General features: G+C 32.1%; 2 protein-coding genes across 2 annotated transcripts; one reads left to right on the top strand and one right to left on the bottom strand.

The window, feature by feature from the left end:
• The first annotated feature begins 14,349 nt into the window (after window positions 1-14,349).
• LOC107895232 (dol-P-Man:Man(6)GlcNAc(2)-PP-Dol alpha-1,2-mannosyltransferase) lies at window positions 14,350-18,765 on the top strand. Its single transcript, XM_016820508.2, has 10 exons — window positions 14,350-14,854; window positions 15,715-15,802; window positions 15,907-16,066; window positions 16,275-16,492; window positions 16,655-16,950; window positions 17,252-17,366; window positions 17,449-17,587; window positions 17,926-18,122; window positions 18,212-18,301; window positions 18,391-18,765. Exons 1-10 carry the CDS (start codon window positions 14,556-14,558, stop codon window positions 18,526-18,528), a joined length of 1,740 nt encoding a protein of 579 aa, XP_016675997.1. The 5' UTR covers window positions 14,350-14,555; the 3' UTR covers window positions 18,529-18,765.
• An 87-nt stretch (window positions 18,766-18,852) lies between these two features.
• LOC107895233 (UDP-N-acetylglucosamine 1-carboxyvinyltransferase 2) lies at window positions 18,853-22,490 on the bottom strand. The gene is made up of 6 exons (XM_016820509.2): window positions 21,817-22,490; window positions 21,575-21,725; window positions 21,201-21,485; window positions 20,956-21,127; window positions 19,400-19,478; window positions 18,853-19,325 (listed from the first exon to the last, which is right to left on the bottom strand). The coding sequence occupies exons 1-6, from the start codon at window positions 22,341-22,343 to the stop codon at window positions 19,079-19,081; spliced, it is 1,461 nt and encodes a 486-aa protein (XP_016675998.1). The 5' UTR covers window positions 22,344-22,490; the 3' UTR covers window positions 18,853-19,078.
• Window positions 22,491-24,417: the final 1,927 nt, after the last annotated feature.

The following is a 24,417-nucleotide window of genomic DNA, read 5'->3' as shown; positions in this document are numbered from 1 at the left end:
TTTATATGTCAGGCATTTCTGGAGGAATGATATAATGCATTTCTCTCTATCATCTTTTTTTTTTTTAACAAAAAGAGATCGAAATGCTTAAACAATTAGGCTATCTCTTGTTTCTTAGATACTTGTCAACGGAATTTGTGGGGAGATATGAGAAAATGGTATTAATTTTTTAAATCAGCTTTTAATTTATATCAATTCAATGGAAATATATTGAGTAATTATTTCGTAGACAAGATTGTGGTGAAATAAAGATACAAGAGAGTAAAAGTAAAGAGCAGAAAAATCGGGAGAGCAAAAGTATTACATATTTTTATTAATCAATAGGATGTTTAAAGTTTATATTTATAAAGTTTAAGAAATATAATGAAATAAAACTCAGACTTTTAATGAATATTAGAGTTTTAAAGTATATTAAACTTATTTTGATTTTGATGCATATTCAAATAATAATAAAATATTTATAACATAAGACATAAGAAAATTTAATGGAACAAAACCTCGATTAAGGAAAAAATAGTATACTGCGTATTTACTTCCCCTCATGACAACATCACATGATATCTCAAATTCTATATATTCAATATTAAATGCTAGCTTTTCAAATGATCACTTGAACGCATTTGCTAAACGTTTGTATCACCATTCTTTTAAAAGTCATAAGTGAGAAAAAATTAGAAAAATATATTTGATCTGTTAGGAATCGACCCGATTAAACAACGAATAAGTAAAAATAGCAGAAGAAATTGAGAAATTGAACACACAAATTTAACGTGGAAAAACTCCTCCAAAGAGAATTAAAAACCACTGGTAAAGATAAATTTACTATAATGGCAAAAGAACGAAGAGTACAAAAGATGGAGATAAAAACTAAACCCTAAAAATCCGAAAATAAAGAACCCTCAAAATATAAACACAAAATTTTCTAAATGTGTTATGAGCTCTAATCTCTAATGGGTGTCTACTCTAAGGTTGTAAAAAGAGCCTATTTATAGGCTAAATTCATAAGTCAAATAATAATAAAATAATCTAAACTAATCAGTGTTTGATTGAAACAAGTAAACAGAGTTTAACTGAAAGATTATTCCTCAAATTTGATTGAAAATAGGAGTCATATTTAATAAATCTCCATATTGACTCATATTTCCACGCCATCTTTGCCAAAGCCCGCCACGAGCCTATCTTTAAATTGTGCTTAGAAATTGGAAGACTTCTAGCCTTCGACTTGTACACTGCCAAATCAAAACTAATCCGGGTTTGATTTTTACGAACACAGTGCCCTAACTTTTCAAAACCTGCATCCAAAAGAGAATCTCTCTTCAACGAAACGGTCATACATTTTTCCCTCCTATGACCAGGTTGCCTCCGCTCCAAACGAGTTGACTTCGACTCTATAACGGACGAGGGATGTCCAGTTTCACCGGTCACTGTAGAATCTTCCAGAATATAAAGACTGCCAATTCTTTTACCTTTTAACAAAACGAGAGCTCCACGAGACACTTTAATGTCACTCGACTCTATGTTGATTATGCATCCTTTCAAGTCTAAAATACTCAATGAGATGAGATTTTTTCGTAAATCAAGTACATACTTGACATCTGAGAGTGTCTTTGTAACACCTCTTAACCTCAACCCGTCGCCAGAACAGGGTTACGAGGCATTACCAAAATTAAACACTAATAACGAACAACACTATGTCATAAATCTATATTTCAATTTAAAATTTCTTAAATTCCACCTTTAAGTCCCTAATATGGACCTACGAGGCCCAAAATATACTTAGGAAGTGTTTTGAGATTAAACTGAGAACTTGGGAAACTTTTTCTTGAGAATAAGGGCACACGCCCGTGTGGCCTGGGACATGCCCGTGTGGCCTGGAACATGCCCGTGTGGCCTGGAACATGCCCGTGTGGCCTGCCCGTGGGCAAATCTGACTTACTCACACAGTCGTGGGACTAACCTGTGGGCAAGTCTGACTTTGCCACACGGCCTGGGCACACGCCCATGTGACTAGGCCGTGTGGAAACATGATTTTTCACCATTTTAAAGCTATTTTCACATACTAAACACACCTAATTCTTGCCCAAAATATTTACTTATAAATCTTGATCAAATAACATTCATCAAACCCTTCAAACTTAGCAATTTTTCATTCATTCATTTCATTACCTCTTAAGTATTATACACCACATTTACATTCAAAATATAAAACATTTACAAGTGACAAACACTAAACCTAGTACATGCCACATTTCTAAAAGATAGATGCATCACCAAAATTGAGTTGAGGTTGGGATTGACTCGGATGCTTGACTGAACTTCAACTTTACCTAACCTGCGCACGGGAAACAACCGTACGTTGAGTCTTGGAAATACTCAGTGGTATTATCATAATTCAAATTATAACAACAAAAAAATATCATAACATAAATCATATATATAAATTCATATCAAACTATTATATTTCCATTATATCATTTCCAATGATAAATCCAATAAATCATCAATAAGATTTCAAATAACTCATGAACCTTTGATTTATCTCTCAACCACATATAATTATTCAATTCATATTTCAAATATAAATACTTCATGAACCTTTGGTTCATGCCTTCAATCTCTTTACAAATTTCATCTCACATTATATCACTTTCTCATTTCATTCGATAGCTCAATTAATCAAATTCATTTAATTTTATTATTTCACTTATTTTCCCCTATTAACATGACTCAGACTTTGGCGGATACACGGATCCAACCAAACACACCTGAATGGCGACCAACGCCTCATCCGATAGTTCAAAGCAAATAAGTGATGACCAACGTCTCATCGGCTAAGCCGAAGCAAAGTGGCAACCAACGCCTCATCGAATCTATCCGAAGCAATAAGACACACCAAGTGTCTCATCGACTCGAAGTCGAAGTATCCCTAAACCTTTCCAATCCTATGGCATGCCAACTATATCCACTAAGCCCGACTAGTTAATAGGGTATCGGATTACTTCCTCTATTTTAGTCAATTCACATCAATTGCACTTTGACCACATTTTCTCACATATTTCTCAATTCAAATTCATATGCATACCAACATTACTCAATTCAATTTTACATACATATATTTATTCATCAAATAAATCTAATTCACATTCAACTTAAATAACAATATTTACCTCACATTCAAATTCCATACACACATATTAAAATTAAGCATTTAATAAGAAATAACTTGAATTATAATAATACAAACCGATATTTTTTCTCGAGTTATTCCTCGATCACTTTTTCCGTTCCCTTCGTATTCGACGTCTCGGTTTCCTTGTTTGCTACAAAAATTAGCATAAGTACAATTAATTAATAACACACATACTTTATATAAAATAATAACTTTTCATGCAACTTTTACCTAAATCCCAAATTTGTCCTAACTATTTTCATCTTCTTCCTTTTTACAATTCACATCATTTTCTTATTCAATTTCCATCAAACTTTCAATATAACCATCAAATTTTCATTATTTTACCATAATTTCAAACTTCTTTCAATTTAGCCCATAAACTCAAAACTTATAGCCTAGTTTACAATTTAGTCCTCTAATCAATTCTAATCAACAATTCTATCAATTTGATCCCTAATTTCATTATTTATTCAACATAAACCCTACTCAAAAGTCTATCAACTTTCAATATTTCCACACAAATTCAAGAGTACTTTACTCTAAGACTCCAAAAACATCAAAATCACAAAGAAAGTGACTTAATTGACTTACCAATTTAACTTTCAAGCTTTTAAACTCTAATTTCTCCTTTTTTTTATTTTCTTTTCTTCTTTCTTTCCCAAATTTTCGTGACTTTCTCTGTAACTTTTCTATTCTATTTTTTTTATGATTTGTTTATTATTACTTTCATTTACTAAATTAATAATTAATAAAATATCTAATTAATACAAATAAAAATACTACATGTGTATTCATAAACACATGTACACATGTATTAATCCCACACCATACATTTGTCATTATCTCAATTAATAGATAATAATAATAATAATAATAATAATAAAAGTAAATATCTTTTACTTAATAAATAAGTAAATATATATATTATACATTTGTACTAATAATTTAAATACACATGTACTCATTCTCTAGCATACACATGTCACTAATTTGGTTTAATTACTAATTTAATCCTTTATCCCTTTCTTATTCTATGATTAAGCTTTTATGCTCTACTCAATTTAGTCCTTTCTACTAATTACTTCTAATTAAAAATAAATTCACCTAATTAAAATCTAATTCAACCCATAACTAACTACGTAAATATTTTTAATAAATATTTACGGACTCGTTTTCCTAAGACGGAGGCCCTAAATTCACTTTTCTGGTGCCCGTGAAATATGGGTTGTTACAGTCCTAATCGTCCCATCGTGCATCTTAATTTTAACAGTTTGTTACAGTCCTAATCGTCTCATCGTGCATCTTAATTTTAACAGTACCAATACCAATTACCTTACTAGATGAATCGTTTCCATGCGCACAACTTCACCTTCAACCGAACTGTATGTGGAGAACCATTCTCTATTAGGACACATGTGGAAAGAACATCCTAAATCTAGGATCCACTCGGACGTAAACTTGGAATTATCACTCGTTAACACTAACAAGAAATCATCATCATTTTCATCGACCAAATTAGCACCAGCTACATCTTCCTCGTTACTCTCAGTAGCTCTTTTATTTTGCAGTTTATAACAATCTACTTTGACGTTACCTAACTTTTTACAATAGCAACACCTTTTGTCCCGTTTCTTTGATGCTATCAAAATGGAAGCTTGCTTATCTGCCTTGCTATCCAAACCAAACTTATTGTCGCGTTTGGCTCTACTCAACAAATGATCCTTTACATATTCGAACGAGGGGTTGTCTCTGCCATAAACTAGGGTCTCCTTGAAAGATTTGTATGAAGGGGGGTAAAAAGCACAATAATAGTATAGCTTGATCTTCATCATCAATATGAACCTTAATGTTCTTTAAATCATTTAAAAGAGTAATGAATTGACTGATGTGATCTCTAAGAAGCTCACTTTCGTTCATGCAAGACATAAATAGACGTTGTTTCAACACTAAACGGTTAGCCAGAGACTTAGTCACATAAAGAGTTTCTAACCTTTTTCACAAGGCAAATGTGGTCTTCTCCATCAATACCTCCTGCAATATCATATTTGCGAGGCACAACTGGATTGCAGACAAAGCCTTTTCATCAAGCTCTTCCCATTCTGTGTTATTTAGATTCTCAGGCTTTTTCTCAGTAACAACCTTTTTCAAACCGGATTGTACTAGAATTGCCATCATCCTAACTTGCCATAGATTGAAATTTATCTCACCATCGAACTTCTCAATTTCAAACCTTATTGCTGCCATATCTGAATGTGCTGATCTATAAAAATTAAACTAGCTCTGAAACCACTTAGTAGGAATCGACCCGATTAAGCAACGAATAAGTAAAAATAGCAGAAGAAATTGAGAAATTGAACACACAAATTTAACATAGAAAAACTCCTCTAAAGAGGATAAAAAACCACAGGCAAAGATAAATTTATTATAATGGAAAAGGAACGAAGAGTACAAAAGATGGAGATAAAAACTAAACCTCAAAAACTCGAAAACAAAGAACCCTCAAAACGTAAACACAAAATTTTCTAAATGTGTTATGAGTTCTAATCTCTAATGGGTGTCTATTCTAAGGTTGTAAAAGAGCCTATTTATAGGCTAAATTCATAGGTAAAATAATAATAAAATAATCTAAACTAATCAGTGTTTGATTGAAACAAGTAAACAGAGTTTAACTGAAAGATTATTTCTCAAATTTGACTGAAAATAGGAGTCATATTTAATATGATCTCTTCAAAAGTTCCAACAATAAGCATAGCAAACTTTGATCATGACCATTCTATAAAAATAGAAATAGGTATTTTGAATCCTTTTACCACATATGTTCAAATCATTTTAATTTATATGAATATTTATGCAAACATATTGAACAATTTTTCAGGAATTTCTATATGCTTTTAGCATTTTAAATTCTTCTATGATTTTAATATAAACTTCATTATATGGTGCACCGTATAAATGTTGAAACAATCATTATGATAAGTGTCAAAAGTAATACATTTTAATCTTGTTCTTAATGCGTTTTTGGGTGATTAATCAATGTAAAATGGTGAATTTTATGCTTTCAATCCTTTAAATTTATGTTTATATACTTAGTAGAGCATTTAGAAGCAAAACGAGCGAAAATAGAGCAAAAATCAAACAATTTAAGCAGATTTCAGGAGCCACATGTAATGGCCTAAATTTAAGGTTATCGGAACAATGGTTCCGTAACCACAGATCCGATTTAAAGAGAAATTTATTTAAATATTTTTTCATGAATATTTATATAATAGGAAAATCATATGAAAATATCGATAAAATTTTTTTACCGATTTAGTGGTTAGAAAAAAAAAGGAATTATTGAAGGAATTGGGTAAAAACAAAGTATCGAGACCTTGATCTCGTAAAAATGAGTAGGAAATATTTTTATAAATATTTATAAAATGTTAGTGATGTGGTATTAAAATTTCATTAGAAAATTTTAACGTTTGGGTAGGTAATTAAATGAAAAGGACTAAATTGTAATAGGTATAAAAGTTGCTAGAATGATTAAATAGCTTAAGAGTCTATTGAGAAAGGATTTAAAAGGAAGTTAGACCCAAAATTTATTTGGGCTGGAGGACAAGGGCATGAAATCAGCAGGAAAATTGATGATTTAAGGGTAAAATTGGAATATTGCATAATTAACTAAATAAAGATAGGACTAAATAGGAAAAATCTAGATATCTCTTCATTTTTCTTCATTCTCATCATCCAAAACGCCATAGGAGGGGTCCTTTAATCTGGTATTCCATAATTTTTGCATCAAGTGAGTTAATCCTTGCCTTTTTCTTATTTTTTTGTGTTTTTAAGACTTTTACAACTAGGTCCTACTATTAAATTCATTAGTTTTTTATTTCATGGATGAAATTGAAAGTCACCATGGTTGAGTACTGTAATTTTATGATGAAATAGAATGAAATTGAAGCTTTAATTTGTTTATGATATTATTTTATTAGGTAATTTCAATAGAAATTGATTTTTAATACCTAATTGTGAAAAAGTTTAGAATTAAAGTCTAGTGCTGAAATTATGATTTCCAATGGTTGTAAACTAGTTTAAGGTGATATAATAAAGTGTTAATTGAGAAAAATCAACTCAATTGAGAGGCTAATTGAGTAGGGATGAAATTATCATTTATTAAAAGCCTAGGGGAAAAATGGTAATAAACAGCTTGCACTAAAACAGTTTGGACAACAGCAGTAGACTAATTTTAAAAATCACCAAAAATTGTAGGAATCGAATTAGAAGATGAACAAAATATGAAATTAAAGCTTATTGAGTCTAATTTCTCATAGAAGAAACGGTGTAAGCAATGGATTTGTAAATTTTGAGATATAATAAATTTTGTAGACAAGGTCATAATGAATTTGAGTTCCCCTATTCTTAATTTGAAAAATCATAAAAAATTGAATAAAAATAATTAAGGGTTTAAATTTATATTTATAGAATTCTGAATGAGTCTATTTTTAAAAGAAATAAATGAGAACATCATTTGAATCTTGTATGAAGAGATAATTAATTTTTAGTAAAAAAGGGTCAGAACTGTCAGACTGCAGAACAGGGGTGACTTTAAAGAATAAACTGTACTTATTGGCTAAACCAAAAATTCTGGAAATTTTATGGTAAGAAGATATGTGAGTCTAGTTTCAGGAAAAATTAGCGAATCCTAATTTGGAGTTCTGTAGCTCAAGATAAAAATAATTTAGTGACTATAACTCAAGTAGACAGCTTTGAATGAACTATAAATAATAATGAAATTATACAGAATGTTGCATATGAACATGAAATGTATTAAATTGATAATTAAATTTATTTATTTAGATCCAGAAGATTCAAATACGAAGCTAGATTGAGGAAAGGAAAAAGTTCGGGATTAATAGATTTTTGTACAGGAACAAGTATCAAGGTAAGTTCGTGTAACTTGAATTATATTCTTAAATGCTTGAAATGTATGTTATTGATGTGAATATGATTTGAATGTTCATTGTATGAAAATTAATGAAAAATTGATATATTTGATAAAATGGGAAGCAATCCCGATTGAATGAAAGGAAAATTCGATGGATCTCTGAAAAGGAATTGACGGTAAAAAGGATCTAGCCCAGACGGGTGATCCTATCTCGATATAGCTCTCCCGAAGAATATGTGTAAACCGGATTTAGCCTGGACGGGTAATCCAAATTAGGGTCTGAATTTAGCCTGGACTGGTAATTTAGATCCAAGCTCATTAGAGTAATTATCGTTGTAGGGGATTTAGCCTGGATTGGTAATCTTGCTGTAAGGATGAGGTTCGCGAGAGTGTCCTCTCTAAAATGGAAATGTGAGCACATGAATATGAATTGACGGACTCGGAAATGTACACTAAAAGTGTATCTCTGAAAATCCATCGAAAATTCCAAGAAATTCAACGGGATAAATATAAAAAAAATAAGGGAATGAAAATCATGGTATTGATGAGTTCATCAATCATGGTATATATATTATTTACACATGGAAATTATTGTACTAACTTGAATGTTGAGTTTGTGCATGTTAGGGTAATAATGCATTGAATGGATATATGAATGTTTACTGTATTGTATTGAAAATATTAAGTAAGTATAATTCTTGTTACATGAGCTTACTAAGCACAAAGTGCTTACCCTGTTTCATTTTCCCCTATTTTGTAGTGTTAAGAACTCCAAGGTCAGATTTGGTTGGAGACACATCACACTATCAACCTCAGGACTTCGGTATCTAAAGAAACGTTATTTTGGAAATCAATGGCATGTATAATCTAATAAAGTAAATGATTCTATGAAATGAATGTAAAGTTAGTCATTTGTATGGTTAACAAACCTGGTTTTGGTATGTGATGATGTTATCTTATAAATATGCGTGAATCTATATGCGTTAATCTATCTTGAAAATATGTTGAATTGGATTGGTTGATGTGGATTGTTTTCGGTTTAAAATTGCAAGGAAAGTTAGATATCTATAAAGGGGTTATATTGAGTTAAAAAAATTTTAATTCGTAAACTCCGGTAATACCTCGTACCCTATTCCGGCATGAATACGGGTAGGGGGTATTACACCACAAGAGCTACCACACGGCCATGTGCCAAACTGTGTGGATTTCACGATTCACACTCCAAACACGCAAAAAATGTAATTTTTAAGTTTTTCGGACATTTTAAAACCTAAAAATACCAAATATAATAAGAGAAAAGGAAGTCATCAGAGAATATTGAAGAAAACAACTCGGAAAACGCCATGGAAGTCGATTCTGAAGCAAATTTCTATCAAGATTGATGATCTCCTTCTAATCTCTTTGAAGTTTTTATGAGTTTCTTTATTTCTTGTGGTTATACTGACTTTGAGATATTTTTATTTACAATTATGAACTAACTTTCTAAACACCTAGGGGGATGAACCCTATGATGAATTATATCTTTTGATTCCTGTTTTACACAATAAATACTTGAATTTTATTCTCAGTTATGTGTGCTTAATTCTTGATTTAATATTTTTGGATTATTAATTCATGTTTGATGTGCTTAATTCAGTGGAGGAATAGACACTGTTTAAGAGTAAATCTAGCATAATTGAGTGGAGTTGCATGCAATTTTAGAAATAGGACGACATAAATCTACCGGATTAGGGTCAAATCTAATAGAAAAATCTATAGATCGAGTTAATGCAATAATAGGGGTTTTAATTAGAAAGAAATTCCAATTAATCAACCTAGAGTTAGTTGCTCTTAGTCTTGAAGAGAGATGAGATATTAGCATAATTTAGGGACTTCTACGGATCAAGGTATTAAGTAAATAAATTTTTAATTCAGATTGATAATGACAGATGCAATCTAGGTGGATTCTTTCCTGGGTACGGTTTTGCTTCTTGATTATTATTCGATTATTTTCCTGATTTATTATTTGCTGAGTTCTTATTTAATTGATTTAGTTAATTTTAGTTTAATTCAATCACTTTAATTTTTTGGCTAGATAATAGAAAGACGAGAATTATTAGTACTTTTAGTCCTCGTGGAAATGATATATTTACTCACCATAGCTATACTATTTATCGATAGGTGCAATTGCCTTTTTCGTATTTTTAGTTGGTTTCGTGTACATCACATTAGACACACGTCAAATCTTTCATGAACTATCAGATCAATAAGATATCTAAAGGTCATTACATCTACCATAAAAGAATAGTATAATCAATGTTAAGACTTAATGAAAAACTTCATTTATTTCATTTTCGTAAAACTACTCATTTGTATCTCACTAGCTTTATATCTTTAAACATTTGGACTATTGGTCTAAAAACTGCACGAATTTAATACTACTTGAACTACGTCTTTCCATTTTGGCTAATTTGTTCCATATCTATATTTCTCAACAAATTTTTCGTTTTCTTTCATTATTTCAATAATAAGATCACATGCAAAATCATTGTTGACAACTTTCTATTTTTCATGGTTTCTTATTTTCTCTCATACTAATATAAATTATCGAGATCTCTTTATTTTCATTATTTTCATCTTCAGGTACCTGAATCTCTTCTATAGTTTTAATAATTAGTTATGTCTTGAGTCTCTTTGCGAGCACCCACCTCCACTATATAACCATCCATATTTTTTTCCTTTTTTTTACAATAATTTTTATTTTTGAAACCAATCAAACTATCATGCTTCAGACATGCATTACTTTCATTTATGCTAACAAGTTGTCCTACTAGGACATCAATTCAAATCAAAACTTTAGTCGGTATATAACACGTGGTTATTTTTATCATATCAGTAAATACATCTGGCAAATAACTTGTAAGAAAATGAATTATCTTTTTGAACTTCTAGTTCAAATTACTTTCTACGAGGATCTAGATAATGATAACTCGTTTTAATTAATTTATTTCCTCCAACTATTATTTTTCTCCTCTCAGATGTTGAGAAACTGTCAAATCAAAGTTCTAATCATCAAATAATGTTATAATTGAATCTCCACTTTACTCAAGGCATTTATTAATAAAAGTAGACGCATAACTAATATATTCTCGACTTTCTTTAAATATTCATTTTGTGCATTGTGGTATATCAACTTGAACATATTTTGCACATTTAAAAACTCTAAAATTAGTTGTATTTAACTCCTGACCAAAAGTCAATTATGATGTGGTGTATTTATCATGTCTTATGACATGATGCGTACAAGTGTTGATTCATATCATATCCTTATACAATAGTTTTGTTATCAAAAGATATGATTTAGCTACCAATTAAAGGTATTTAATCATTAATTCAGCTAAATCATTTTATATGTCTAAGTTACAGGTTTTGTGATAGTTATTCGCACTAACAATCTAGCATACAATGATCATTTAAAGTCTGAGAAATAAACTCGCCAACATTAGTAAGAATTATCTCGATTCCATAATCTGAAAGTTTTGTTCTTAAATAAATAATTAAACAAGTAATTTCACAAACTACAAGTTGTGAGTTGATAATTCACATGTGATTAACTTGTAAATGTATCTACTAAATCATATCAAAACATCTATTTGTTTGGTAAAAAGGGCCCATATTTCTTTTTGAAATGAAAGAGATCAAATCTCAACTTTTACCAATGAGGTTTAATAAATCTTATTTGAAAATAAACAACACTTGGTAAATGAAGAATCTTTAGGTTTTTTAATAAACTTCAACGTAAATTCTCTTTTTGTTGCATCATTATTGATCGAGATGATCATACTAGTCATGCCAACTAATTATATTTGAACTAGTAAACTTTTGGTTTACTATGCACGTGACTCAACAAAATTAATATAAACTTCTGGTTTACCACCACATGTGATTTAAACATGGTAATATATGTATAATACGAATAGAGGAAAAGACATTAATTTTTCAATACAATTTTTTACCAGAAATTGATAGATTTAATACATAAAATTTAATCTTCTCCTCTTCCACAATCTCAAAATGATATTTGTTACAACAAATATCCTTTTAAACTAAAATAATTTATTTGAGACTGACTAGAACATAGTACATTAATTATCACTTTGTTTCTTCGAAAAATAATGTATAAGCTCTTCTAGAGCCTTAAATTAAGTTTATATTATAAAATATTGGTTCGTTCATTATCAAATAAGATAGTATGCATTGTTGTATTGTCTACGAGATATTTTTTCCTTTCCTTTAAGAAATATTTATTCAATAATAAAATTTTCAGGTGTACTGTAAGTATATAACGAACAACTTTTCATAAATTTTCAGGTCTACGATAGGTAAACAACTAATGGCCTTCCATACCACATCGATATCTTCACTCCTTAAAAGGGTTCTCTTTGGAATTCTTGTTCTTCTCTTATTTATCTTCAATTTTCCACTTCTAGTGGTGAAAATGATTATTATGATCACCTCTTTGACAATTATTATAGTTTTACGTACCACGTCCATGTCCACAACTATATCTTTCAAATTTATTATGTATGCATTCACTTCAGGAAATGAGGCAGGTCCAATAACACGAGCTTCGTGATTTTCTTTAAAAGCTTGTTATTTTGTTTAATCACAAGTAAATATAATATTAACTCAAAATATTTCTTAAAACTTTTTATTCACGGTATTGCTACTATAAGAGCACATTTGAAGCATGAAAATGAATTTTTTTTAATAAGGTCTCATTAGTAATATTCTCCCACATAATTTTTAATTGAGAAATCAATATTGCAAAGTTATATTCACTCACAGTTTTAAAAGATTGCACTTTAAGTGTACCCAATCATAACGAGATTTAGAAAGAGTTGTTATGTTCTATTGTTCACATCTTTCTTTTAAAATATTCCACAATTCGAGTGGGTTTTTTAACAGTTAAATATTTTACTTTCAACTCTTTATGCGAATGATGGTGAAGGAAAACGATGGAGATAATCACTACTACTTTAACAGTCAATCAAGCCTTTAAGCATAAATATCATGCATTCAATAATAGAATCTTTCTCTATCCGTTTCAAAATGAAGATAAGTATATGAATATCATGCATAATATAATTCAATATTTGAATCTTTCTCTATCAAAATATGTAGATATTTATAGCAAAAGTTATTCATACTAAATATAAATTTTATTTTTCCATTCACAACCTCAATATGAGATCCATTACATTGAATGTCTCTAGAGGATTATGCATTAATACTTACTAATTTTGTTCTTCAGATATCAGATATCGATATATTAGTTCTTCTAGAGCCTTTAACTAATTTTGTACTACCAAATATTGTAATAATATTGGTTTGTTTCAGTACTAAATAAGATAAATACTTACTACTGTAATGATGGTATTCATCGCTACAAAATATTTGGGCATATGCCAAATATGTGACCAATGATCTGTCATGTAACATTGATAACACAAGTTATCTCTATCTTTTGAAGGGTTGTATTGAGAATTCTCACTGTTCTTTTATTTATTACCATGTTTTCATTTCTAATGGTTATTATTATGTCATTTATAACGCCCATGATCATATCTTTAAATTGTTTTTTGTATTCACTTCGAGGAGTGCAACAACTTGTAAAGAATATTTTACACATATTCATTAGTAAATCTTACGAACCCACCAATATTTAAAAATCTAACTAAATAATTCGAATGAATTTAAAAAATAAATAATCAAAATCAAAATCATACCTCAATTAAAATCATAATGATGCTCCTTATCAATCTAAATTTTGCTTGATAAATTCAAGATTAAAAACCAAAATTACTCAAAATAGGAATAAAACAAGTTAATCGAATTAATCATAAATTAAAATTAACCTATACATAAAATATTTTTTAAACATATTGTGTGCAAGACCTCAATTGTGAGGAGAGTTACTAAGGGTCATAATTTCAAACCCTTCTTGTAGTTGGTTTTCTTTTTTGTTCATGAGGCTGTAAGATTAATAATATTCTTGACTCTAAATGATAGTAAACTTTGGGTGATTGAGCGGTTAAGAAAATGTGGGAAAATAGCAAGTTCAGACTTTTAATAGTGGTTGTTTTTTGAGCGTTCCATGATGATGGAATAGGAGATGGATAACAGAATCATACTGATAGTATGTTATAAAATAAAAAATAAAAGATAATTAATATGGATATTTAAAATATATTTATTTATAAATTATAATAAAGTTAATAAAAGAATGACTTTGTAAAGAAGAAAAGAATAATTCGGGGATGGAGCTCCCCTTTTCTCAATTTTCTCCTAGAACTCCAACCCACTGCTCCTCTCTTTGAAAATTCAACTGTTTTTTTCTTCCCCAAAAAGCTCCACTCACTGAGTCACTTCTCACTCTCAAACCCCGTAAAAAAGAAAAGTTCAATTTCCCAGAAAATGTCTTTCTCCACCCGGCAGAGGCGAGCGACGGTGTCGGATCTTCCTTCATCGTCGTCGCCACCACAACCGTCGAAGCCTGAATCATACACGAAAGTGGATAAGCCAGGACGATCATCATCGGACGGCGTCGGCGAAGACCGCGGATTGGGGTGGTTCACGGTGTTGTTTGCTTTGGGAATGCTACGGTATATGAGCGCCACATCAAATATAATACACGACTGCGATGAAGTCTTTAATTATTGGGAGCCTCTTCATTATCTTCTCTATAAATCCGGCTTCCAAACTTGGGAGTATAGGTAATCGCCTTTACCTACGCGTTCAATCTTACTTTATACGTACTTGCCCATAAGATTATACTTGATTGTACTTTTTTTTCAAATTTGATGAAAGCGGATCGAAAATTGTAATTTTGAAATAGAAAAAATATATATATATTTTTCAAGTATAAGAAAATGAAGTTTTGTGGAAAGATGTTCTATTTTTAGTTATTAAAATTATTGTCAGTGAGAACTGGAAAGTGAGGAATTGTAATGGGACTCTTTGGGGAACATTATGCTGTTAGTATTTGTAAAATGTACTCATTGAAGTAAGAAATTAAGTCAGCTACTACTAGGTGATCCATAAATTTCGTACTTATGGTCTATGGATCAATGCTTATATGTTTTTGAGTGTATTAGATGGTGCTTATGTTCATCAGTAAGGATTCGTGTAGATTTTCTTTAACAGAGGTCTGAATGGAGCTAATCGATGAACTTAGTTGGGATTGTTTGTGTGCTAGTGTGTATGATTTGGAAATGGATTTTGATTGAAAATTTCAGGTAATACCTAATTGCATGACATGGTTGGAATTAGGGTTGTAAGTGAACTGAAGAGGTTTTTTGTTATTACAAAGTAGTTACATATGGTTATCATATTACATTTGATTTATTTCCTTCATCTGCAGATGCATTCTTTTCTTTTTCTTTTTTTCTTTTTTCTGGGAGCATGAATCTATTTGAGTTATAAAAACTTGTCTGAACTCTACCCTTTCATTGGAAACATTCTTATCTTACATTCTTATTGGTAATTGAAAAATAATTTGTCATGGTGAGCAGATTTTTCTCAGTTGTCAGGAACTGTTTGACTGAGAGTTATCTCATTTGTATGTTCTTTGCAGTTCCGAGTTTGCGCTCCGATCATATTTGTACATTATTTTCCATGAGTTAGTGGGCCGACCTGCTTCCTGGCTGTTTGCTGAAGAAAAAGTAAGTTTTCAACCTTTGGATGATGTTAATTATCTGTTGTTGTTTTCTTCTTTATAAAGAAAACATAAAAAACATACTTTATAGTTGCCTTTTTTATCTTACAGGTGAGAGTTTTCTATGCGGTGAGACTCTTTCTTGGTTTTCTATCTCTTATTTCAGATGCTACTCTAGTGGTAGCACTTTCCAGAAAATATGGAAAGCGGCTTGCATCTTATGCACTTGCAATGCTCTGCTTGGCTAGTGGTTGTTTCTTTGCGAGCACAAGTGAGTGGTTTTTTCCGTCTTCCTTTGTCAATCTCCAGAATGATGATATATAAGTTTTTGTCATGCTTTTCTTTGTTGGTTGTAGGCCTTCAGCTGCTTCTAACAAAGTAATCAATAAATGTGCTTTTAAGCTATATGAGAATGCCTAACAAATTCTGTCTTTCTCTCAAATTGCTATATTTTATCACTGTGATAATTTTTTTTCCAGGTTTTCTTCCTAGTTCATTCTCTATGTATGCTATGAGCCTCTCATCAGGGTTATTTTTACTTGAGAAACCTGCATGGGCTGTTGCTGTTGCAGCTGTCGGTGTAATCCTAGGTTGGCCATTTTCAATCTTGGCATTTCTTCCACTGACCTTCTACTCTTTAGCTAAACAATTCAAACAAGCATTTCTTTCTGGTGCTGTCACCTCAATAGCTCTTCTTGTAAGTAAATTTAATCATTCCATTTGGTTATTATCTGTAAACCATCTGGATATATTGTTTTGATATCTTAACTTAGAGTTTGACATTAACATATTTGTAATTGGTTTATATTTAGTTTTCCATTTGTTGTTCAATTGTGAATAATTGAAGTTCATTTGCCAGGCACTCTCCGTACTCGTTGATCACTGCTACTACCAACGCTGGACATCATCTGTTTTTAATCTCTTAGTATATAATGTATTAGGAGGTGGTGAGAGCCATTTGTATGGGACTGAGGGGCCACTTTTTTATATAAGGAATGGGTTTAACAACTTCAACTTCTGTTTCATCCTTGCTTTGCTTTTCCTGGGAATTCTGCCAATTGCAAGGAAGAAGTATGCCCCTGACTTGCTTATCGTAATCTCTCCTCTCTATATATGGCTGGCATTTATGTCTCTGCAGCCGCACAAAGAAGAAAGGTACAATTAACCTTTATCCTATGTCTTTAGCAAATTTTGTTTATATTTTGTTTCCTGCTTTTCCCTGACATAAAATAGATAAATTAATGAAGAACATTCCGATATATGACTTTTAGAAGTTTCAAGGAGGGTTCAGAAATTGTTTTGGTCCAAAACTTTGGGCTAATTTGAATGGAATGTTCTGCAAGGGAACAAAACAGAGCACATTTGTCATTGTCTCTTTACATGTCCCGAACAATCTTTAATATCGGTCTTGCCTGCTTCATTCTGTAACAGTCCATTGTATTTAATTGTCATGCAGATTCCTTTATCCCATATACCCTCTTGTTTGTGTTGCTGCTTCTGCTGTCATTGAGAGTTTTCCTGATCTTTTCCGAGACAAATATAATCCCTACGATAATTCTATTATAGTTATGGTGGGCATCTTCTACACCTATTTAATTCTCTATGCCTACAACGCTAAGCTCTCATTCAAATGGTATTGGCATTTTTACGCAGATGGCCAAATTTCTGAGACCTGTGGCCCTGAGCCTCATATTATGTGCCTCACATTCACGTACATTCTCATTGATCAATGGCTATGCTGCACCAATGGAGGTTTACAAGATCTTGGAGCACCATGATGATGCAGGAACTGGTAATGGATAATCTCTTATATGATGCACTGTCCCTTGTTTCATTTTGTTATTAGTAAACCTACAAAGAAAAATGAATTTTCTTTGATAGCAATGTAGCGTTGACATTTATTTTTATGCAGAACTTAATCAATAATGCATAACATGTTTTTGCTTTGTGTAGTTTTCTTCTTTTTTTTCTTTTTTTTTCTCTAGCAGCTATAGCCTTCCTTTATAATTGCCATGTAGTTCTACTAAAAGTTTCAAAGAACCATTCTTTTGCTAGATTTTCTTTATTGTTTATACTTGGCATGTATGCTGAAGAGTGCTGTTACCAACAAGAACAAAAGCTTTATTGCAGGTTCTGTACTTTGTGTTGGAAGTGAGTGGCACCGTTACCCGTCATCATTTTTTGTTCCTGATTATATTGGTGAAGTGAGATGGATTGATGACGGATTCCGAGGTCTTCTTCCATTCCCTTTCAATGATACTCTGGGAGGGACTGCGGCAGCACCACCATACTTTAACAATAAAAACAAGGCATCAGATGAGCAATATGTAATTGACCCTTTCTGTGACCTAGTTCATATAAAATAACCTTAATCTTTATGCTTTACATTTGTATGTTGACCCACCCTGACTTGCAGCTCCGAGATATTGAAGCTTGTACATTCCTGGTCGAGCTGCAGCTGAACCGACCTTTCCCTTATCGTGGAAATGACCTATCAGCATGGGAGGTACAAGCAGAATATTTGGTTTCTATCTCCATTTTCTTCTTTTCTATTGTTCTTTCACATATGATATATCGAAATTGGAACTGTTTCAGCCTATTGCAGCACTACCGTACTTGGACAGAGAGCTCTCACCTGCCAAGTATCGGTCATTTTTCATCCCATACTTGTGGCAGGAGAAGAATGTCTTTGGCATGTACAAACTTCTGAGAAGAGTATCAAAGCCAGAATGATAAACGACATGTTGGTTATTTCCTCGTTTCTCATGTTCTTTCCTTTCAGAATTATTGTGACCATTGACTGCTTGGAACTGTATTATCTATTTTTCCCTTTTTTCATGTTATTCCAAGCGCATGCTTATCCGGAAGGGTAAAAAGAACGGAAAATTTTGAACACTAACATGCATTGTTCCCAATGTTTGGACAATTTTGTAGTATTTTCTTCATATAGGATATATGTTCTCTTGTTTACTTGGTTTGTTGGTTTACTTAATGGTTTATAAATCTTAGGTTTCTCTTTTCTTTTGGGTTAGCAAGGAAAGTTTGGAAATCAGCGGATCAAACGTTTTAATGCAGGTGGTTTTCATACAGAACATTATTATCATTTTACAAAGCTGCATATGTTGCAACAAGCATGGATTTCGAAGCTAATCTAAACAATTGAAATCCATAATTTATTCTTGAACTGCCACTCTTTCATTACAACAACGAAAAGAATTAAGGCTTGAATACTTGTGGAATCTAGGTCTTCTCGGGTATGAAATGGTTTAAAGAGTCGTGGGATTTAATGAAATGCAAATCGGGGTGCATGTTTGAAATGTAAGAAGGTTATAAAAGATGGGGCGCTGGTGTGAGTCAGTCTTTGGATATCAGCTCCTAGATTTTGAAGCTTCATGTCAATATTCTCGTAGCCTCGTTCAATATGTGCAATATCATGAATCTGAGTGGTTCCTTTTGCAGCCAATCCGGCTAATATAATTGAAACCCCACCTCTCAAGTCTCTTGCAATAACACGAGAGCCTTCCAATGCACTGTCACAGGTCACCATCCAGTGGGTCAATGATTCCAAATAAAACCAACATCGTATCAAAGTTAAACACCTTACCTTCCTTCGTCAAACCCGTAAACTAGTGCATTGCTCCCGCTAACCTGAATTCTCGCCCCGAGCTTCTGCAGTTCCCTTGCTATATAACCAAATGAAAAAAATGCTTATAGCTGATTTCATGAAAGAAGCAAGCAAGCATACAGTGGGCTAATATATATGTCACCTAATTAGTCACTATTTTGATCATCCAGTTATGAAAATTTCAATTTAATTACAAAACTATCCAGTTTCGTTCTTTTAGTCAGGGTCTGTTTATTTCTCAAATAAGCTACATGAATAGTCACTGAACTAAGTATTTATGTTTTGATTAGTCAACTATAAGAAATTTTCGAAATTAGATTTTTTGCCCTAAACATGGCCTTTTATTGTTAGCCCAATAACGAATTTTATCTATGTCCTATCAATTTAGTCCTAATTCTAAATAAATCACTGAATTAACCCTAGACATTCTTATTAGTATTTGGCATTAGTGTCACAAGCCACTAACCAAAGCCCGTGATGAATGCACACAGAGCGTTTTATGGAAGTCAATTGATTAAATGGTACTCATTTGAACAACTTAAACCGTCCGATTCATGGAAGATGTGAAGAAGCTTATCTACTTAAAGTTTTGGTGACTCAACAGAACATCAAGTAAAACTAGGGTTACCAAGGTAAATATATAAAGTAAACTTAAAAGATTATGTAATCTTAAGGGTTTTGGAAAATCCCTTAACAATCTCAAATTGTAGATTAGTTTTGATCTCGACCATCGATATAATTTAAACTATATCATCAGATTTGAGAGACATATTCCACATTTGTAATCATCTCATTTATTCCATTTGATGCTAACAAGGTTAGTTTTTTGGCACCGAAGAACCCCTATTTTAACATAGAAAATTAATTATAAAAAAAACTCCAACGACTTGTGATCTTTTTAGCACCAAAAACTTTACCTTTTAATTTTTTGTGTAGGAGAAGCATCATTTGATCTAAAGTGTTAAAAAAAATATCAATAACTTAAGATCTTCCTAACATAGGAAACTGGAAACCTTTGAGTTTTCATGTGCTGAATAACACCAACTAAGAGCATAAAATAATAGACAGAGAGAAAAAAAAGTCAATAATTAAGATTAGAATGACATATTTTGTAAATGTTGAGTATTAAATTCTGTTTATTTTAGAATTAAAACTAAATTGATAGAATATATAAATATTAAAAGGATAATTTTGTTATTAGCCCAATAAAAAAGGCCATGTCAAACTTCCTTTATCAATTTAAGGGTTTGCTGACAAAAAAGTTAATTTCAAAAACTTTAATGATTAAATTAAAAATTATATTATTGGATGACCAAAACAACACTCTCATAGTTTGTGTAACCGTTCATGTAGTTTATGCGAGAAATAAATGGTTACGTTATCCAACTGTAACTAAAAAACAATTCGGATAGTTTAGAGATTATGTTGAAATTTTTAATTTTTATAGTTAGGTGATGAAAATAATATAAAAGTTTAGGGGCTAATTAGGTTGTTTACCATGGTCGACTATGTATTATAGCTCAACTTATACATACCATGAGTCATACGGTTGTCAAACACGGACTCCTCCACCAAGCTGGAACCAGTGCATGTAGTGAGAAGTGCCATTGTTTGAGGTTGCAGATCTGTTGGAAATCCCGGAAACGGGTTCGTCTTAATATCGAAACTTTTCAAATCATAACCAATATGTGATGGGTGTGCTGAAACCTGTGATCATAGTTTTCTTGTCACACAAACAATAAACTAAATGAAAAAAGGTAAACATGTTATGTTACTATACCTGCAATGTTTGCTGATCCAACCGTGAAATTTTGCAGCCAGCTTGGGAGAGTTTGTCGATCAAACATGAGACACGGGAAGGAATGACAGGTGACATTAATATGCATGAGCGAGTAATTGCCGCCGCAAGCATGAAGGTGCCGGTTTCGATTCGATCAGGTTTTATAACACATTCAGAACCATAGAGCTGCCTTTTTCCCCTGATAATTAGATTGTCGCTCCCTGCACCTTCTATCCATGCCCCACAGTCGGTCAGAAAGCGAGCAAGATCGACCACTTCTGGTTCCTGTTATCAAAAAATATAGAGCAACAAATTATGAAAGAGTACAAATTCTAGATTTCCTCAAATATCACTGAGATGCCTCAAACCATTACTTTGGCCACATTTGAGAGCACAGTTGTCCCATCAGCCATGGATGCTGCCATCATAAGAGTTTCAGTTGCTCCAACACTTGGATAATCCAGTCGGAATTTCCCCCCAACTAATCCTCTGCCATTTGCAGCACGTGCCCACACTTTCCCATCCCTGTAACATTGCAGAACAAGCTCATCTACTCATTTAAGACAGCAAAGATCCCACTAAGAAAATAAAAGGTGAATTTATAGGTACAACTTGCCTCAGTTCAACAACAGCACCGAGAGCCCTTAACCCACGAAGATGGAGATCTACAGGCCTCTTTCCAATATTACAGCCACCGGGCAAGGCCACAACAGCTTCACCAAACCTGGCCACCAGTGGCCCTATAACAAAAAACCCACCTCTAATCTTCTTCATTTCCTCCAAATCAACCTCCACTTTGCCAACTCCATCGCTGTTAACCATCATTTTCCCATCAAAGGCATCAACTTTAGCACCCAAAGAGCTCAAGATGGAAGCCATGGCTTGGATATCAGAGACATTGGGAAGGTTGTGGAGAAGTGAAGTGCCTGAGCAGCAGAGAGTGGCTGCTAAGAGAGGTAAAGAAGCGTTTTTTGAGCCACTTACGGTAATGTGGCCTGAAAGAGTTGAAGGTCCTTTGATTTTGAAAATGGGGTCTTGCTTGGTGGGTTGTGGGAGATTGGAGAAGTGGGTCCCCTGAGTCTGAGAAGAACAAGAGGTAACGAAGGGTTTTGGGAAAAGGGTGTTACTGCAAGAGAGAGCCATTTTCAGAGGAGTTTTGATTTTCTTGTCGGTGTGTTTTAATCGTTTTGCAGGGAAAAGGACTCCTCTTATGAATCAAATTTGTTTTGTTTCATAACCTTCGACTGACTTGGGGCCTGGAAAGGCCACGTGAAAAAAATACTTTTAAAAAGATTTTGTATTTGATCAAAATTTGAATAATATATAGAAGCAGGTGATGATATACATTTATTTTATAAAATACCAAATGCAATATATTTGGCATCTGCGCCTTATCACGCCTCTCTATATTATTTATTCTTCATCCAGGTTCAGTAACGTTAAATTATCTCATATTTGTGTGCTGCTTTGGGTGATATCGTTTCAATTTTTATTTTGGTTCAAGTCGCATAATCATTTCAATTTTAATTTGACTTCAAGTCATGTTAATTTGACTTCGTGTCAATTGTCAAGTTTGTGAGTTTTTCAAATTTTCAATCAAACACTTGGTCTTTTACCGTCTAAGGTAATAACTCAACTCCTAAATAGTTTTAAACGTTATTTAGTCTTTAAAACTAAATTTTTAGTTATTAAATCACATGTTTTAAATAAAATCTGAAAAATAGCTTGTTAATGTTGGATTTTGAGAATTTGAGTAAAAACGTGGTTTTAAAGTGTTTTTCAACTTGTTTTAACATGATTAGAAGGTTTCTAAATTTACTTCAAAGTTTCATTAAAGATTTCTAACGTTTTAATGAATTTTCAAAAAATAGCCAGAAACATGTCGAAAGAGTTGCTACTATAAATTGAGAATTTTATTGTAGTTTAAAGGTTGGGAATTAGTCGTAAGTGAATCATTAGATGAATGAAACTAGTTTTAGGCGAAAAGATTAAATGTAGATCAAGATATCTGGACTCAAGTTGGTTTTGTTAAAGGTTTCGACTACTTGAGAACATAGCTTAGGCTTATGTTTTTGGTTGCTTGTGGTGAGTCCTTAGTTGATTTTTGAATGTATTGTTATGTGAATTATTGTGTTGAAGCTCCGGATTCATTAGGACCTTCTACAAGTAGAGGTAAAGACAATGAAAAGCTAATTTGAGCTTTTGGCTTTTCGGCGAAAGCGTGTTGGTAAGTGTTTGGAATAATTGCTTGTGGACATGATTTAATGCGTTATTTGGGAATTTAGTAGTAGCCTAAATCCCTACTCTAAATTTCGAGTGTAAGCTTTTTCATACCTATGTTATCTTGTAAACTATGTACTTCTATGTTTGTGAATAGGTGAATTGAGATGAGATACTATAACATGTGATATATGGTTATGATAACTGCTATGAAAGTGCAAATGTGTTCATGTTATGTATATATTAAATGTTAGTGACAATGTTTTACTAAAAATGCAAATATGTTGTAATAGTGCACGAATAATCGATAAGTGATATGTGATTGATTTCGGATATTTTGGCCTTGTGATCTTGAAACCGTTGGATATTGTTGGCATGCCATAGGATTTTGAGTACTCGCATATATGTACAGTGATTTTGGACGTTGAGCCCTTAGGGCATGTTGGAGGGATAAGGGAATGTAAGCTAAACTCTATTCAATGGGACATGTGAGGGGAAATAAGGAGAGTGTTAGCTTTATGCTTCACTTTTGAGACATGTTTGACTCTATGAGTCTATGTGGTGTGTTGGAGATACGTGTATCCAATGAGTGATAATAGAGCTCATTTTTATGTTTCATAGCTCAAGTGCCAAATTATCTTAAATTATGAATATGTGTGTATTGTGATATGTGTTTATATGACATGTGATGATTATGCAATTTTCCTATAAACATGTTTTTGAGTATTGTGACATATGCTTGAATGTTATGTAATTATATGAGTATTACGATGTATGCTTGAATGTTATGTAATTATATGAGTATCGCGATATGTGCTTGAACATTATGTAATTATATGAGTATTGTGATATATGCTTAAGTGTTATGTGATTATATGTGTAATGTAATATATGCTTAAAAGTGAATATGTTTACCATGTAAAAGAACTAGTAATAATACACAAGTAAGTATAATATGACACTAGATTTGGAATCGTTGAGGTTATGCTATATGGTT

Source organism: Gossypium hirsutum, chromosome A13, assembly GCF_007990345.1.
Source record: "Gossypium hirsutum isolate 1008001.06 chromosome A13, Gossypium_hirsutum_v2.1, whole genome shotgun sequence".
Lineage (NCBI taxonomy): Eukaryota > Viridiplantae > Streptophyta > Magnoliopsida > Malvales > Malvaceae > Gossypium > Gossypium hirsutum.
Note: the sequence above shows the minus strand (reverse complement) of the source record. Positions and strands in the feature narration are given on the sequence as shown.

Coding starts and splice junctions, on each gene's coding strand:
- LOC107895233 (XM_016820509.2), bottom strand. CDS start 22,343: ATGGCTCTCTCTTGCAGTAACACCCTTTTCCCAAAACCCTTCGTTACC. Junction 21,726..21,816: donor GGTGCTGTTGTTGAACTGAG/GCAAGTTGTACC, acceptor GCAATGTTACAG/GGATGGGAAAGTGTGGGCAC. Junction 19,326..19,399: donor TACGGGTTTGACGAAGGAAG/GTAAGGTGTTTA, acceptor GACCTGTGACAG/TGCATTGGAAGGCTCTCGTG.
- LOC107895232 (XM_016820508.2), top strand. CDS start 14,556: ATGTCTTTCTCCACCCGGCAGAGGCGAGCGACGGTGTCGGATCTTCCT. Junction 15,803..15,906: donor GGCTGTTTGCTGAAGAAAAA/GTAAGTTTTCAA, acceptor TTTATCTTACAG/GTGAGAGTTTTCTATGCGGT. Junction 16,067..16,274: donor TTGTTTCTTTGCGAGCACAA/GTGAGTGGTTTT, acceptor TTTTTTTTCCAG/GTTTTCTTCCTAGTTCATTC.